This window comes from Macaca thibetana, chromosome 1 (genome assembly GCF_024542745.1).
Source record: "Macaca thibetana thibetana isolate TM-01 chromosome 1, ASM2454274v1, whole genome shotgun sequence".
Classification (NCBI taxonomy): Eukaryota; Metazoa; Chordata; class Mammalia; order Primates; family Cercopithecidae; genus Macaca; species Macaca thibetana.
In genome coordinates, this window is record NC_065578.1 from 202,431,606 (window position 1) to 202,450,608 (window position 19,003).

Below are 19,003 nucleotides of genomic sequence, written 5' to 3' on the forward strand. Positions count from 1 at the left end.
GTTTAAAATATTTTGCCATTCGTACTTCAGATTTTCATCCATTTGGAATTAGATTACTATGCCATCACAAATATCAATTTTATTTTATCCATAAAATAACCTAATTGGCCCACTCCCACATCTTGACCAGTCCCATTCTGATCTGTAACACACCTTTACCATTTATCTAAGGTATCTATTCTCTTCCTTTAGTCCATTGTCTATCCCTGCACCAATACCATTCTGCTCATTATTATATTAAGTTTTGCCACCTGGTAGGATGAGAACCTTCCCCTTCAAGCCTGAGCATCCTCTTCTTTGGGAGTATCTTAATTATTCTTGGTCCTTTGTTCTTCCATAGAATTTACAGAATTTGCTCAACAAGTGCCTCAAAAAACTTGGGATTTTGAATGGCATTTTATTAAATCTATAATTAATTTGCAGAGAAATGGCCTTCTAATGTTACTGAACTTCCAATCCATGAACACAGTATTTCTCACCATTTGTTTGTTTGCTTAGTAACTTTCAATTAAGTTTTGTGATCTCCATACAGGTTTTATACAGATTTTGTTAGATTTTTTCTAAGTATTTGTTACTATTATAAATGATATTTTTGTTATTCATATATAGAAATGTAACTGATTCTTGTATATTGATTATAAACAATGACCTTGCTAAATCTCATCATTTCCTATAATTTGTAGATCTTCTAGGTTTCCTTTGTAGATAATTATGTGATCTGCAAACAATGACAGCTTTCTATATTCCTTTCTAATCCATATCACTGATTTCTTTTTCTTCTCTCTGTGCACTGTCTAGGACTTATAGTTCACTATTACAGACAAGCACTGATTCTGGGCTTTTTGGTTTGACTCCCAATGCTAATGTTAATGTATCTACCATTTCATTAGTTAAAATGATGTTTGCTATAGGTGTTTTTTGTTTTGTTTTGATTTTAGAGATGGGGTCTCTGCTGTGTTGCTGCAGTGCGATGGATGGCTATTCACAAGCACAAGGATAGCATGCTTGATTGAACTCCTGGGCTCAGGCAATTCTCCTACCTCACCCTCCCAGGTAGCAGGGGGTAGCGTGCCACCATGCCAAGCTTATAGCTCAGTTCTGAGAAAGGGAAAAAAAATGATCTTCATTTAAAGCACTTACTTTATGTGGGGTTGCAACCCTGGCTGCTCTTCATAGTCTTCTATGAGGAAAGGCAGATTTTTAGCCCAGTGGTCCTTAAAGCTTCCAGGCAGATCCACATCAATGTTATATTCCGTAAGGGGGGTATCAAGGTGTGCATGAAGATATCGAGAATACTCTGCAGAAAGGAAATGAGATCTGACACATCCAAATACTGCTAAAGAAACTTTCTTATGTCTAACTGCTATGCAAATACTTTGTAACAAGCTGTTCTTCAATTATAAGAATTCTAAAAAGAGTTTCTAAATTTTAGTAAGTCACTATTAGTATATGATAGAGGTAACCTGCCACTGACTTGAGATAACAAGGTCAAATATAAGTCAGTCAGTCTGGTTCTACTTTGGCTAATTTTTTTTTTTTTTTTTTTGAGACGGAGTCTCACTCTGTCGCCCAGGCTGGAGGGCAGTGGCAAGATCTTGGCTCACTGCAAGCTCTGCCTCCCAGGTTCGTGCCATTCTCCTGCTTCAACCTCCAGAGTAGCTAGGACTACAGGTGCCCGCCACCACACCTGACTTACTTTTTGTATTTTTAGTAGAGACGGGGTTTCACTGTGTTAGCCAGGATGGTCTCGATCTCCTGATCTCGTGATCCCCCACCTTGGCCTCCCAAAGTTCTGGGATTACAAGCATGAGCCACCGCGCCTGGCCTACTTTGGCTAAATTTTAATCACCTTTCCAGGAAAACCACTAAAAATCTCATTGTTTTCAATTCCAGAGTTTGAGAATCCAAGTTCTGTGTCAGACAGAACCTGGTACTCTGTCAACTGGTATATAGATTAATTGGATATATGATTTCACCAACCGACTAATGGACTGCTGCTTATCTCTATGAAAGCACTGTAGGAAAAAACCCAAAGTACAGAGTGCCTGCCCCTTCTGCCTATAATTCACAAGTGCAAGCTCTACTAAACCAGGAAAAAAGGGAATTGTAATTCAGGGTAAAGAAAGATGTTGCCTAATAGGTAGCCCCAAGGCACCTGGCTATTGGATACTTAATGAGGCTAGGGTGATTGAAACTGAGTTTTAAAGTTTATTTAATTTGAATTAATTTAAACCTACAAACTGATACTTGATTCAATCATTAGAAAACTTCAGTATGTTTGAAATGACTTGCACATATGAACCTACTTTTTCAACTATAAATATTATAAATTCTAAATTCAGATCAAGTATTTCCAATGAAAATTTAACATCCAAATTGAGATGTACTATAGCATAAAATATACACCAGATTTCAAAGACTTAGTACAAAAAATAATGTGAAGTATCTAATGAATAGCAGTTTCATATTAATTATGTTATATGTTGAACTGATATTTTGGCTATACTGAATTTAAAATTATACGTTATTAAAATTAATTCCACTTCTTTGATTTTCACTTTTTTAATGTGGCTACTACAAATTTAAAATTACACACACAGCGTTATACTTTTTTTTCTTTTGGACAGTCATGGTATAAAGGGCTCACAATAACAAAAGAAAATGTAGGCTTTAATAAAAAAAACTGTCTTCAGAGACAGGAGATAAAAGGCGAGTAAAACTACAACTAATAAAAGGGTAACTGCAAGATTTGCTTTCTTCCTCACCTCATATTTCTCCAAAATATATGAGAATTTTGATATGAAGGAATGACAAGTCAAATATACCAAGTTCACATTTAACAGTAAGAACTGGCTGGGCATGGTGGCTCACGCCTGTAATCCCAGCACTTTGGGAGGCCGAGGCAGGTGGATCACGAGGTCAAGAGATCAAGACCACCCTGGCCAATATGGTGAAACCCTGTCTCTATGAAAAATACAAAAATTAGCTGGGCATAGTAGCACATCCCTGTAGTCTCAGCTACTTAGGAGGCTAAGGCAAGAGAATGGGATGAACCGGGAGGCGGAGCTTGCTGTGAGCTGAGATTGCACCACTGTACTCCAGCCTGGTGACAGAGCAAGACTCCGTCTCAAAACAAAACAAAACAAAAAACAGTAAGAACCTCACAGAATGTCAGTTTCTTGCCCTTCCTGTATTCTTGGATAACATGTGATGAGACACAAATACTCCAGATGCTCGTCACATTTAGTTCAAAATATGGCTTTTCAACTTAAGTAAAAAATGTTTTAACTTTAGAAAGTAAAAATTTTAAAAGTGGTAGAAAACGCATTCGACTGATCTTTCGAAGATATAAACATCTAGTCTCAACACTAGCACTGACAAGGTGTGGCTGTGGACAAGTCACCTAGCCTCTTAGTCAAGCAATATGATTTCTACAGCTTTGAGCATGAAAATCCAACAATTCTGTGATTTTCTGACTTACCTCGGAGATACTTCACTTTAAGATACTCAGGGCTAGCCTTCTGGCCTGGGAGAGGATCATTCAGCATAACTTTTGTTTGTGCTTTTATCCCTTCATAAAACTGTCCCATGGCAACGTGGCTGAGCCCTTTCATATACTGGCACACTTCGTTATACGGCTCTAGCTGCAGACACCGCTGAGGACAAAATGCTGCATTAGTATCAATACAGTTTAAGAAACCTTTGAAATGCCTTATTCTTTACTCCGGAATTAGTTTTCCCTCCAGGTTAAACCAGACCTGTAAACTAGACTATAAGACAAGGGCAATGATTTCTTCTCTTTCTTTTTGTTGTAGTAGAAACACTATTCTCAGTCCCCCTTCTCTATTCATTTCACTAAACTTCACTGAAGAATAATCCAAGAATTCCAATTACTGTGTACTTATTTACGGATGCTCACCTTAAAGTTCTTAAGGGCTTCCTGTAAGCTGCCGTGGTGGTAGAGCATCATTCCCCGGAGCTGGAGGGTTTGCACATGATTTTGGTTGAGCAACAGTGCCTTTTGAAAGCTCTCAGTGGCTGCTTCAAAATTGCCCAATTCTCTAGGTATTTAATAATAGTTATGAATACAGTATAGACATTACAGGAAACATACAGAATAAGCTGTCCTCAGAATTATGGACCAATATGTAAACAAGATACCTTGATGCGGGTGTTCCCTTTGTTACTTTTTTATAGCCTCTGACACATTACATTCTACTTACTTCTAAATCTTACCAGCTTATAGGATAACCACAGAGCTCTTGAAATTCTGTGGGGAAAATTCATCTGCTGATTTCCAAAGGCAGATGCTTATTCAAACCCCTCTCCTTGATTATTCACAATGAGTCCCAAACTCTAAAGAACTGTGTGTAAATTTTAATATATGGATAAAAACATACTTTTCCCATTTGGAAAAAAGTATACCAATTATAATCATAAACAGTTCATCATTCTCAATCAAATTCATAGCCTTAAAAATGCATTTTTTTTTTTTTTTTTTGGTCACCAAAGTTGCTTTGCTTAAAATCTAGTAAATCATTATATAATTTAGAATTCTGAAAAAAGAAGTGTATTTTAGAATTGTAACCATTCCAGAATGGAAATGGTTGTTATGGATCAATCTGCTTTTTATTTGCTTTTTAAATAGGTTTAGAAACTGGGTCTCACTGCATTGCACAGGCTGAAATCAGCCTCCTGGGCTCAGGTGATGCTCTCACCTCACCTCCTGAAAAGCTGGGACCACAGGCACATGCCACAGAGCCTGGCAGTTCATTCTTTTATATATTACAAAGAATAGAAGTAACTTCAAAATGTTCTATACCTAATTCTCTATATATAATGGACATTTTTAAAAAATACAATTCCTGCTTACATTCATACAGCACTTTACAAGGTGCTTTCAAATCTGTTTTCAATTTCTATTCAAAAATTCTGTGAGACAGGAAGCATAAATATCATCCCTTAAACCCCAAACAAATCCAGACACACTTTTTCCAAGTTAGTATAAGAGTTCCGCAAACTATCAGATAAATAAGTTCTTGAATATAATCCTTCCAGAATAAGGTACCTAATAAAGGGACTTTCTGTCGCTATTTTTCTTTTCTAGCTTTTGTAGCACCTTTACAAGGGAGAAGCCAGAAGCTCAGAGAAGTTAAGCACTCATACCTGCAGAACAACCAAGGCAGAACTAAGTCATGAGCTCCTTCACTCATGTCATCCTACTTCCTTTTCATAACACAATATACTTTTTTTTTTTTTCCTGTTTTGAGACGGAGTCTCACTCTGTCGCCCAAGCTGGAGTGCAGTGGCATGATCTCGGCTTACTGCAACCTCTGACTCCCGGGTTCAAGCGATTCTCCAGCCTCAGTCTCCCATGTAGGTGGGATTACAGGCACCCACGACCATGCCCGGCTAATTTTGTATTTTTAGTAGACGTGGGGTTTCACCATGTTGGCCAGGCTGGTCTCGAACTGCTGACCTCAAGTGATATGCCTGCCTCAGCCTCCCAAAGTGCTGGGATTACAAGTGTGAGCCACCTCTTTTTTTTTTTTTTTTTTTAGGCCAAAAGTCACAATAGCTCTATTCATCAGGGCAATGCATGGGGTCAGGAAGCCAAGTTCTAGTTACAACTTTTCATTCTCAATAGATGTACATTATAATCACAACTTTTCCATCCCTTCATTCTAGGACTTTTCAAAAAGATCATAGGAAATTTACCTTAGTTATTGTCTAAGAAAGTAGCAACAGCATCTATACCCCAACAGCTTATAATGCCACTGTTCAAAACAACAATCCTTGAAGGACGAATGTTTTCTAGACCAACACACACACTGAAGTTAAGAGAGAATACTGTGCATCATGACATCCTCTGACACTATTTTTTTCTGCATTCCAGAGAAAATATCAACAAATCTATACATACTTGTGCAATTCAAAATACCCATCTCCTTTGGTTAAGAAATATCATTTCTTTTAAAATATTATGTGAAGCTATCTTGTCTCCCCACTCTTCAGCCTCCCTCCTACCCCAACTGTTATTATTTTACTCACCTATACGCCTGCCCTAGACTTTTATATGCATCAATAAAATCAACTTTCTGCTTCAAAGCTTCTTTGAAGGATTCAATAGCTTCCTGTAAAAAGTGTACAGAAAATTATTTCATTTGCATAACTGTTAAAATTGAGTTTCACTTAAATCGTAAAAGGATTTAAATATATATCCTACATAGTCTGACAGATTTTCTTTTAAATAGGAGGACTTTAAAAAAAGACAGGCAGAAAATGCAATAAACTATAAGTCAGAAGGCTTTAATTTCAGTAAACAAATGCATTACTATGAAAAATACGAGCCTTAAATTTCTCCCCTTTACAATGGGAAATCAGCTTTCCATTTTACCTACTTTATTACTAGCTACTTCATTAAAACTTTGAATACTAATCATTTCACCTTCATATTATTAATATCATATCCTTAATTAATAAAGGCCCTAGGACCAAAAGCAAGCCTAACAGCTGTGTGAAATAATTTAAAACAATCATAACTGGCAACATTTAAAATTGAACCGAGAGACAAAAAAGAAAGCCCAATGTGAAACTGTTTATAAAACAAGCAAAAAGGCTCCTAGATTCACCATCTGAAGGATTCCCATGATCTACAAGGAAAAAGAAAAAGTAAAACAAAACAAAACAAAAACCTTAAGTTGCAGGTGTTTGGGGTGAGCTTCCATCTGCCTAATACCAAGTCTGAGGCTAAGACAGTGAGAACTGCTAAGCAGGCGCTGTGCTTTGGGAAGCTGTCCTTGGAAATGCATGGTATACTTGGCTACTGCCTAACTCCCTCTCCATCTATGAAAACTATTAATCAAATGAACCATTCTATTTAAGTAGAAACAACCTAGGCTTAAACCGATGTTAAATGTACTTTTCACTGTGACTCATACACTGCAATAAAAAAATTATGACTATATAGCTTACTAACATTTTTCCTAAGGAAAAGACATACTTACTAAAGTTACCTGCTATAAGGCATCATGATCTCTAATAGCTTTAATGCAAAAGATTTGACTTTAGATAATTTTACACATGATTAGATAATTCATAGAAGAAAACTACTGAAGATGTCACATACCTTGCACATGGTAGGCACTCAATAAATATTTAATGATTTGGTAAGGCACACAAAATTGTTTTGCAAAAGCAGTACAATTCTAATTGCTTTCAAAAAGGCATTCATTCCCTGCGCCTTGATTTTCTCTGAAAGGGAGACAGCAGGACAAGAGAGGCTGGTGTGCAAACTCTTCAAAGGCAACAATGGGATGACAATCTACTCATTAAAGACTCCTGCTGAATATCTACGGTTGGGTAGAGAGATGGGAATGGATAAACTTTAACATTTAAGAAATGTTAAAGATCACTTTTAGTTAGGCTTCTTGCCACAGTGTAACCTTGATCTTTTAAGAGTTTACCACTATATTCTTAATTCAGTAAACATGTATTGAGCGCCTACTATGTGCCAGAGACAGTGTGAGGTGCAGGGGAGGCAAGGATGAGCCAGTCATTATCTCTGTCCTCTAAGAATGGAGTCTAGTTAGAAAGCCAATTGTGTCACCAGGTTATTGGAATACAAATTAAGAGCTACAATAGAGATATAAGTAAGTTTCTGAGAATGAAGAGAAAGAAACCACTAACTGAGCCTGGGGTAACAGAACAGGCTTCAGGGAGGAAGTGACAATTGAGTTGGGTCTTGGGAGAATGAAAAGGAATTTGGTAAAGAAAGAGGGCATTTTGGAGAGGGGAAATAGTACTGTACAGTGGCATAGATCACTCAGAAATGGTGGAAAATTTAGTGAGGCAGGAGTGCAGGGTGCATGGTTGGGTACAGGGGAGAGGGAAAAGATGGGAGACCAGGCTAATGTGGAAAGCTGGGCCAGGAAAGGAAGGGCCTCCTGGGCCAAACTGTGCAGGCAGTGAGGACTAGGGGGCTTCACACAGGTGCATGACCTCAGGAAATGTACTTTTTAGAGAGGATTACTACTAGCAGCAACAAAGACAGACTAGGGAGGGAAGAGAATGGAGACAGGGAGCCAAATGAGGGAGTTGCTGCAGTAGTTGGAGCAAGAGATAATGAAAGCTCAAACTAAGAAACTGTCTCTCAGGAGAGAAAAGAAGGGTCAACCTCAGGAGACATTTTGAAAGGCAAACTACAACAGAGTTTGGTGGCTGCCTGGGTATGGGAGATGAGGGAGAAGAAAGGGTAGGAAGCTTTTAAGCTGAAGAGCTCGGACGGGTGGCGAGAGCATTAACCAAGTAAGGAAGTACAGGAGAAAGGGCAGCTGCAGGTGGGGATGGGGTGGGGCAGGAGGGAATAACGAGCCCATCGGGGCGTGTTAAGTCTGGAGTGCTTGTGGACAGCTAGGTGGAGACGCCCAGGGGGCTGCCCACTCCACTTACAGCATGCTTGGACGCCACAGTTCTTCAAAGTCTGATTTCTCTTCAGCTTTTAAGAGTCTTTGGTTTCAGGGTTCCTGTCTAATCACTGCACAGCTCTCTACCTCATTCTGCCAAAGAGGGGACATAGTAGAATCAAGATTTTAAGGCGTTGGGAACAAAGAAACTACGTTTGAATGAATCAATCTCTAAGCACATGAACTGGCTCTGAATTAATTTGCTTGGCAAATGCCATCCCACCATTTTCAGTCCCCATCTTTCTTACTAGTTGACAGGCAACCACCACCCTAGGGCTGTTCCTTGTTAACTAAGAGAACACTCTCAGAAAACTCTCAAAGTGAAGGCTGATGGTGCTTGGGACACATGGTTTGTGAAATATCCTTATAACATAGATAAAACAATGGGATTCAATAGAAAAGCTTTTGTTGTTTCCCTAGGAAGATCCAAAATGCCTCATATAACCCCTGAATTGGATAGTCATAAAATTTGTAATATTGCCTAATATACTTCTAACGTATGACATCATATAGTAAATAAGCAATCACCCACTTAATTAATTTTTAAATTGCTGTTGGCCAAGAGAGACCACCTTTAGGATATAAAAATAGCTCAAACTTATTGGTCCATTTAATACTTGTCTCTAAGGTTAACAAGAGAAACAAAAAAATCTAAACAAAGTTCATTTATTAATTCAGCCATTTCACTATGAACTCAGTTTTCCAATCTGTGTAACAGGGACACCTTCCACTCCTCCTATACCTCATGGGGATGCCGTTGGGATGAAGGAGACAGTAAGTAACCACTCTAACCTCCTCAGACAGCAGATCTATAAAAACGCAAAGCAAGAGTTCCCATCTATTATACTTGCTGATGCTGCGCTTATGAGCCTGGTGAAAAGGACAGAGCACCAAATAACTTGGTAGGACTAGTTTGCTGAGGGGCTTCTAACGCTCAAAATGAAAGCACTGTTTCTAGGTTCTTATCCGCAGATCTAAAGTAAATCAAAGTGAATTTCAGTTCTTGTGCTGAACTGTGGTTAGTTTCTCTTTTCTGAAAAATTCTCATTTTCAAATACCCCAAAGAGCCCCGTCCACGTTCCTAAACCTGGCTCTACAGTAACAACATTAAAAGTGAAATCGTTTGCATTTGCTTACTTTTAAAAATATTTTCAACCTCTTAATATGAAGAGTTTGGTATTTTTTTGTATTTGTAATCTTTTTCTCCTCCATGAGATATTTGAGTAGAGTACTGAGGTTCTGAATTTTTTAAATTTAAGGTGACTGTCAGAGAAGATGAGAGGAACAGAGGGTAGATACAAAATAAACTGGACAAGTCTATCTGGCAGCTGCTCAAAGCATGTTTTAAGAAATTGCTCTCAAAGTCTATGGCTGCCAGTCTGAATCCTGAGCGGAGAGAGAGGTCTTTATTAGGAGCATCCTCCACATACTTCCAAAAGGAATGTGAGGTTTATGAAATAGAATCTGCAAAATTCCTTTGGTTTGGCTTTTAGTGGAATGGGAGTTTTCTTTTAGAATCTGTAAAATTTTTAATTTTCACAGATAAAATAATCTATAATAATTAATATTCGATTCCTGTTTAAAGCTTACAAAGTACTTTTCACATGGAGTATTTTATTGAATCCTCGTGATCACTCCAAGAGGCAGAAAGTAGAATTGTTTCCACTTTACAGACGTGGAAGGAGAAACTGATTGCCCATGGAGCCTGGAGCAAGAGCTCAAACCAAGACCTTTTAACACCAACTTCAGTGCTCTGTCCTTGAAATTCATTATTCCACTAATACGTATTGAGCACCTCCTATGTGACAGGCATTGTCCTTAACACTGAGGATTTGCAATGTGCAGCCTTTTCACAGGTAAACACTCTCCCCACAACCCAAACATATGTATGTCAGATCCTCAAACCACTTTCAATAATAAAATGTCTGTTCTTTCTGTCAGGATACACATCCCTGCCACACACTACTGAATTTCTTCACAGCCTTCAAAGTTCTCGTTAAGTACCACCTTCTGGGGCTCCTATCAGAACGAATCAGCTTTTCAGTTGTGCAGGCTGACTCTATTTCGTTCTCAGGCCCGTCTGTCTTCCATCAGGTAGCTTGGATGTGTCCTTTGTGAGAGCACCTACTATGTGGCAGGCCTTGAGTGGCACTAAGGAAGCCCAGGTGAGAGAGGCAGCTCCTCATCAGGTTTCAGGCCCCCGGCTTCTGGCACAAGCCTTCTCACGGTGGGTTCCCCGCACAGACTCAGAACATGGAACTGAGTGCCTGGGCAGGAGGAAAGGCCAGGCTACAGGCCACATTTCTGCCCAAACTTTCAGTCAGTTCAGATAGCTTTCTTGTTTCCCTCTACCTCCTCTGCCCAGCAGTCAGGCAGTCCTCAAGTGATACCAATACAGTCAATCTCAGAAGGGTCTCCCAACCTGTCCCTGTGGTCTCTCAAGGAGCTGGGTCAAGTTTCATGCCCACTGACCTAGACCCAAACAATGTCACCCGGTCAGTCCTTCTGTCTCCCATCTCCTCAGCCACCATGCTGTCAGAATCGACTTTCTAAATTACAGATTTGGTCTCAGTGCTGGAACCTATGCATTTTGGCAATCTAGAATTTATAGCTCCTCTGGCCTGCAAATTTGAGTCAAAATGCTTAGCACAGTACTCCAGGATAAGGACCTGCCCTCCACCGACCTTCCAGCTTCATCTCCCTTAAACCACACCCAACTACTTCCCACTCTGTGAACTGCCCATATTTCCATCTCCCCAAGTCTTCACCCATGCTTTCCTCTCTGCCTGATGGGCTTTTCTTCTCCCACTTCCACCCCCTAATTCTACTCAGTCTTCCAGCTCCAGGACAAAGTCCACCTGTTCTTTGGAACTTTCTCTAACTCTGCAGTTCCAGTGAATCTTTCTTACCTACATTTTCAAAGCACTTTGTTTATATTATGTTCTTGAGTATGTTTACCATATGATAAATTATATGTGGAAAAAGCTTTGCAAACTGTATCCTCTATAAAGGTAAAGTATCATTTCCCCCACTTACTAACCTTTGATCCTTTCTCTTTCTGTATCTCCCTCCAGGAACCCAGCAAAGAATAGAAGCTCAATAAATAATAAATATGCTGATTCAGACTACCTTCTACATCAGATCAGCCATCAAGCAAAAGAAATTCCTCCCACCCACAAAAGAGAAGCAGAGTCATCATATGGTACACATATGCACAACACTTTCACCTTCAGAAGTCCTCTGTGAAAGAAAGTTAAACCTTTGTATAGCATAGCTATAGGCTGGTTTTTGTTCAGTTCTAAGGACTGCTGAAAGTCTTCATGGGCTGTTGCATAGTCCTACAAAAAGGAGAGTGGGGGGAAAAATAAAATAGTATTTATTAGATATGTGAACATTTCCTAATTTTTGACTGGTAGAGAAAAATATCTCAATTTATCCTCTGCCCTTTTTGGCTTCAAAGGAAACATTTTATGATACTATATATTGGTTAAATGCTTATGCTACTCATTCAAATAGTTGGGAGCTTTTTAAGAAAAGCAATTGTGAGAAAAACTCACAAAGGTTTAATTAAGCACTCTGTTTTAACTACAAAAAAATTTATCTCAAATAGTATTATAGTAATAACCTGTTAGAGAAATTTCTGGTACTAGCATTTTATCATACTGGATAGTTTCCAAAATAATTGTGCCACAGATTAACATTAAAATGTGTTATGCTGAGACTCTTTTAATATATTTTCTTTGGCACAGAAAATTGTTATTTAAAGTACTATAAGCCACAGAAATAATTGTGGCAATCATAAATGTCACTCTGATGATAAAAGACAACCTTGTTAGGCTTGGGTCACTTACATAGAGAAGCTATAGTCTGGAAAGCCATGCTAGTTCAGGGTATGTTTCTTGGGTTGTGAAACCCAAAGAAATTCAAATTGTACCTCTAAGTTTAATAATCACATTGACAACATGCACACCTGCTTCTCTATGATGACATTTGCAAGAAAGATTGACATACAATCCACAAACTAAATTTATCTTTCTCTTTTTTTAATGCCAGTCCAGAATTAGTTATTGCTGACAGCTCAAACAAGAAAATGTTTTTAGTATTTAATGTTCTCCACTGGGTTTAATTTCAGCTACAGAAAATGCTTTCATAATTCTTTACTTTTATTTATTTATTTATTTATTTTTTGAGACGGAGTCTCACTCTGTCACCCAGGCGGGAGTGCAGTGGCAGGATCTTTGCTCACTGCAAGCTCCGCCTCCCGGGTTCACACCATTCTCCTGCCTCAGCCTCCCGAGTAGCTGGGACTACAGGCGCCCACCACCTCGCCCGGCTAATTTTTTTGTATTTTTAATAGAGTCTAGGTTTCACTGTGTTAGCCAGGATGGTCTCGATCTCCTGACCTCCCGATCTTCCTGCCTCGGCCTCCCAAAGTGCTGGAATTACAGGTGTAAGCCACCGCGCCCAGCCTATAACTCTTATGACACAGATATATTACTAAACAGCCAAAGCCCAAATCTATCAAAGAGTCACTTTCTGAGGTCAAGGGAAAAATGAAATTTTCATCATCATAAAAAGAAATACTTCAAGACAAAAACAAGTCACCTCTGATATGAAGTACAAGGTTCCCCGATGTCTGTACAGCCGTGCTGAAGGCTGCAGTTGGATAGCTTTAGTGAGGTCATTCACTGCTTCATTAATTCGTCCCAGAGGGGACAGAATCTAGAAATCCCAAACATGTAATCAGGAAAAATACCGATGACCAATCCTAAAATCCCAATGTTTTTGACTCTTCAATTCCACTTCACCCTACTCCACTCACAAAATTACTCTCAGCAGGCTGCAATCCTTGACCCCATATACTATGTGGTAGTGTTCAAAGTCAACCACCTGAGGTGCCACTAATCTTTGTCCAGTCAAGCAGGAGGCTGATGAACTATGACTGCAGCAACTGCCTTGTCACTATTTCACATTCTGGGTTGTACCAGATGTTACTTTTCTTACAACATGATTTTTTTTTCTTGACTTTACCTTTTAAATCAAAATTTGGCATATATACACAAAGATGTCAAAATTAACCTGAAAGATAACTTTGAACCATTAAAATAGACAAATTATTGGACACAGATTAGAGTCCTCCATGGACTTTAGCTCTGTCCTCTATGGTAAGAAGAGCTGAATGACAACTCTAAGATTCCAGATGCTCTTTAAGCCCTTTTGTGTAACAACTTTTAACTCATGAGTCATGATCTGCAGAGTAGGAGGAAAAATATCTGCAAGCCTGTTTGGAAAAGCTCTTTTGAGCCAGCAATCAGTTGTATTCAGGCAACATGAAAATACAGAAGACAGTTCAGAATGCAAAAGTAAACCAAAAAGACATAAGAAAATCCAAAGTGGGTATCAGTGTTCATGCAATCAAGCCCCAGCACTTTATCCTGAATAAACGTCCTTAAATTAGGGTTTATTTTGTTGTTGTTTTAGAGACAGGGTCTCACTCTGTCACCCAAGCTGGAATGTAGTGGAACAATCACAGCTCAAGGTAACCTCGGACTCCTGGACTCATGCAATCCTCCTACCTCAGCCTCTTGAGTAGTTTAGGCTACAGGGTCATGCCATCATGCCCTGCTAACTTATTTTTTAAAATTTGTTTGCAGAGGTAGGGGTCTCACTACATTGACCAGGCTCGTCTTAAACTCTTGGCCTTGAGCAATCCTCCTGTGTTGGCCTCCCAAAATTTTGGGATTACAGGCATAAACCACTACGCCCAGCCTATTCTATCCTTATTAGACAGGTTATTTCTACCAAATTTTATAATTTCCTACTCTAAAATCAGCGAGAGAGAGGATTCGGGCAGGCCTATCACCAGTAGTAAGCATGATAGCTCAGAAAGAGGAAAGAAATTGAATATAAGCCTGAGAATTCAAAAAGCACAGTGGGCTGGGGTTGTATTTTAGAAGGAAAATCATCCCTCCTGAGTTTATCAACCCCTAGGTACATAACTGAATTATCATATCCCAGCACAACAATCAATATGCATAAGAATGAGTAACTTTAAAAAGTTAACTTATGTTCATCAAATATAGAATATTTCAGAAAGCATGAAAGTGAAAGATTTCTCATAAAATGACTTCTGACATATATAAATGGTATGTTATAATTTAGCTGGAAAATTCAGTATGTAGTAACATTATTGCCCAATAATGCCAGAAAAAGAGAATATTATTATACATAAGACAATTAAAAAGTATTTTTCTAATTACCAATTCCATTCTGATAAACAGTAGCTTTTTATTAGATATGCAAATTGTAAAGACCTGTTAAATAATTCTTACCTAAATATACTTAATTTAATTCATGATTTACCAGATTTTAACACAAACCAGAGTAATATAGGGGAAAAAGCATCAGTCCCCTCTCCCAGAAGCAGATGATCACCAAAGTTGTCACCAAATTAGCCACTAAACACCAACTAAATACCAGCAAGTCTCAAGCAGTGATAAACTATAGTCACTTAACCCTTAGGGTTACAATTCAAAATAGGTAAGATGTAAGAAATGAAATCATTCATTAAGAAAGATTTTATTCAAAAAGCCAAATCCCCAACAAAACAAAAATTCACTTTAAGAGACTGAACTGTAAGACACAATAATCTTGAGAACAAAAATATCATAAATACAGTTTTTAAATTCTTACACCCTTAGCACTTCCTTTACTAGTTTTCTCTCCCAAAAGAGAAAATAAAAAGTAATTTTTTCTTTAGTTCAACCATGAGATCATATCAGATGATTAAAAGTTGTTTTATTCAGACTAAATACAGTAACACATATCAAGCCTTCTAGATAGCTTATTATTTTCAGAAAGTAAAATAAACACATTTCACTTAAAAACATAAAACAGAATGCCTTTGTACAGACTCTCTTCCCTGCACTGAACACTCTCCTCCATCTTGTCCCCATCACACCATGGGATTGCATCAGCTCCAGCCTCGCTTCCTCTGATGGCCTCAGCAAACACTCCTAACATTCCCCTTCTTCTCTTCTCAAAGAAGCACCTCCTGTGTCTACTTGAGCCAGTCCTACATGGCATCTTCACCACATGTTATCTGTCTCTATGTCAAGTTCCATTAAGATGTGGCTGTAATCATCCACTTGATCTATGTGTCCACGCAGCTAGGTCTATCTCATAAGAATTACAGGTAAGTGCTTACACACATACACATCAGCAGAATGAACACTTCCAAGGGCTGTGAATTCTAGTTTGACAAACAGTCATATCAAGTTTTGCTAGAGTAGGTCACATATACAGTAAATATGTGTTATGTTTTTCAATGAATATCTATAGAAGTAGTATACATCATAACCACATATTTTCATACTAAATATTACTCTTCTGTGTTAGTTCAGGAATATCACTCGGTCCATAGTTTTCTAGTAATTTCAACCATGCTTAAAGGCATTAAGTACCTACATAGAAAAACATAAGAGTTTTAAGGGAGCATTAAAATTTACAAGTAATAAAATGGTAGGAAAAATATTGAGATTCAACTATTCCAATAACGACAGAGGGAAAAAGAAAACCACACTCACTTCTGCTCGCTGCTCAAATACCTCTGGACGATCTGGTTCCAAGGTAATTACTCGGCTCAGTTCGAACAGAGCAAGCTCAGCATTCTTAATGTCCTTGAAAAGGCATTAGCTTAGTATGAGACATACTGTTACTCAAAACCAGGCTGAAAAGATTTTCTGAGAAAACTAATAATTTAGTAATGATAATTGTTTAAAAATAAATACGAACTTCACTTCTATGTAAGAGATGTGCCATGTCAAATCAGTCATGATATTACAATTATTTAACTCACTCAAGTCTATCTACTTACTCACAACAATAACATGTTAGACCCGGCTACCTATCACAAGTTCCACAGATGGCAGGATATTATCTAAACTTAATCTACTTAAACATGGAATCAACGAATCTCAATGGATGAGTATGTGGATACCAGCACGTGAAATGATGCTGACCAGTGGCAATGGGGGAACAGAAATGGGTCAAGATAGTATCTATCAAAAACATAAGCCTATAAATCTATATCTTAAGAAGTTTAGGTAAATTCTCTTTAACATTTGCATGTTACTTTTACATTAAAAATGCATGTGTAACTTTTTATTAAATATACACGCAAATTTAATCTCAAGATGTATAATTTTAAAAGATGTGAATTAGGAAGAGGCAGCTCTGAACTTTACTAGTGCAACTTCAACCTGGTCATTTATTGATGCTCTGAGTAAAATATCGTTTCCTTCCTAAGCACTTCCATCATTCCCAATTCTGAATTCATTCTCAGTCCTCTATGTCTCAGAAGTATACAGATACACAAAGTTTCTCCAGTGGGCCAGCACAAGGTTAGTACAATATTAATTGTAATATGTTATAAATTGTAATAAAATAAAAATGTTAAACATTTAATATTTTTAATGTAAAAGTTGCAAAAGTGGTATTGCTCTCTCAAAGCACAATTTCACACAAATATTTTTAGTATACAATAAGACAATAGAAAAAGTTTGCATATAATGTCCTAGACTAAAAATTTGGAAAACTGAACTTACACCATTTCGTGATTTACTATATAATTTCAGGAGTCTTCATTTTTATACCGTAGTACCTTTGCTTGTGTAAAATATGATTATTATAGTCCTCCTCCAGCCTTCCTCAAAGAAATAAGGGGAATAATTTGATTACAGCTACAAATATATTATACCTATGTGCAAAAAGTATAAAATATAACAAATAAAAATAAATTTTACACACTTTAAAAAAACCTTTTGTTCTTTCATCAACCTTTAATAATTGTGAAAGGAACTCAAACTCTAAGTCCTAGTTCACTATTGATGCCCAGTCTCCACTTGGACCATTGAATATCTCTTAGGAATGCAAGCAGGTTCTCATGCTTTTCTTAGTCTATCCAGTTTATCAAAGTTTACTTCAGAAGATCTGGGTGGAAATCCCCAGTCCACCACTTACTAGCTGCCATTTTCTCATCTGTGAACTGGAACGATAGATACCACTCCACATGCCATCAAGGGTCAATGAACAGTAGCAGTTCTAGCAAAACCCTGGTCTGTGTCAGATCATGTAGGCGCTATGGCAATCGTAACTATTACATACTCACATGTAGTCCCTTCTTTCCATAGGCTATCCCTCGGCCATAAATTGCACTAACCAGATCAGGCTCCTCCTAGTCAGACCAAAACAGAAACACGTCAAAAACCATAAACAAAAAAAACAAAAAATCAGTTTCTGCTTAAAGCACGTTAATGCCACAAGTGACAGCTCTACTTCTTTATGCTACCACCACTCATAAGTCAATATGCAGTCTCCAACCTGAAAAGTCTATATTCTTAAAGCTCATTTGAATGAAATGTGATAAAAGTTTCATGTTGAAAGAAATAATAAAGAGAGGAGAAGGGAACCAACATTACAGAGCAATATGCTGGTTTCTTTCACAGAGTCATCCTATTTAAAATGCAATCCTCTCAACAACTCTGGCAGCATCAGCAATCATGTCTTACAGAGAAGAAGGCGGCTCAGAGGGGTAAAGAGATGTGAGCAAAGGATTGGGTAATGCCTGTAACTAGTGTGTTTCCTTTCATATATCCATGAAATAACCTGAAGAGGAAAGAACCACTCAGTGCCAATACAATGACGAACTAGAAATGAGGCTGCGCTGAAATCTGTTGGAAATTAATCCAACCCTTCATACTAATGGGTCGAAATAAAAAACCAGACTCTTTTTGTAGCCTGCTCCCATGCTTTCTCTGGTTATTCTGCAATCCAGATTGCATAATAGGTGGAAGAAACACCTATTAGGACCAAGGACAAAACATCTGTTGATCCCGGCCATTGAGTCCTTCCTTACATACAGGTTAGTTGGTGAGTGAATGAAATTGCCTCTCATCTACATTTAGCCTCTACAATTTTTACTTCTCTGAATGGTTTGCTATACAGTTAAGAAAGAAGAATAAACAGCCACCTCTGGCTATAAGGTCCTGGGTGGAAGTATTGCACTGCTAAGGGATTTCATAGAACAGCACTGGATTCTCCAGAAAGAAACTTTGCAAAAACTTGATAGATTAATCTATTGTTCAGTTTCATATCTGAGCTAGGGTATCTGCCAGTATTGTAGAAAATGAACACATCCACTTCAATGATGAGTAAATGGGAAAAAATAAAGGAGAAGATAACACTCATTTAAATTTTCTTAAAAGCTACTCAAATAGAATGAGATGCATCTATATCCAGTGGTAAACCGGCATATCACTAGCCACAACCCAGACAGCAGATTGGACTACATGGTGTATGAAAAATTGCAAAATTTAAACTAAACAATTTTAGGTTTCTAGCTTATCTTAGAACATCAAAAGATTCAACAAACATAGGCCCACATGTTGGCATTCTCACACAGCAATAAATACTTGACTAGAGCTAAGCACTGGCTGTCTCTTTAGATGAGAGGTACAAGTCCATCAGTTCACCACAGG

General features: G+C 38.0%; 1 protein-coding gene across 10 annotated transcripts in view; it reads right to left on the minus strand.

The window, feature by feature from the left end:
* The window catches only part of TTC13 (tetratricopeptide repeat domain 13), a 102,029-nt gene that overhangs the window by 49,433 nt on the left and 33,593 nt on the right, over positions 1-19,003 (minus strand). For 6 of the 10 annotated variants that reach the window (XR_007721485.1, XR_007721486.1, XM_050769087.1 and 3 more), the window contains 8 exons: positions 17,635-17,700; positions 16,052-16,144; positions 13,071-13,187; positions 11,693-11,803; positions 6,052-6,134; positions 3,920-4,061; positions 3,482-3,656; positions 1,141-1,297 (listed from right to left, as the gene is read on the minus strand). Coding sequence is in view for 8 of the 10 variants with exons in the window: in XM_050769087.1 (XP_050625044.1) it covers positions 1,141-1,297; positions 3,482-3,656; positions 3,920-4,061; positions 6,052-6,134; positions 11,693-11,803; positions 13,071-13,187; positions 16,052-16,144; positions 17,635-17,700 (944 nt within the window). In the remaining 2 variants the exon portion in view is untranslated. The remainder of the gene's footprint in view (positions 1-1,140; positions 1,298-3,481; positions 3,657-3,919; positions 4,062-6,051; positions 6,135-11,692; positions 11,804-13,070; positions 13,188-16,051; positions 16,145-17,634; positions 17,701-19,003) is intronic. The other 4 variants (XM_050769108.1, XM_050769098.1, XM_050769129.1 and 1 more) reach the window with 2 other exon arrangements.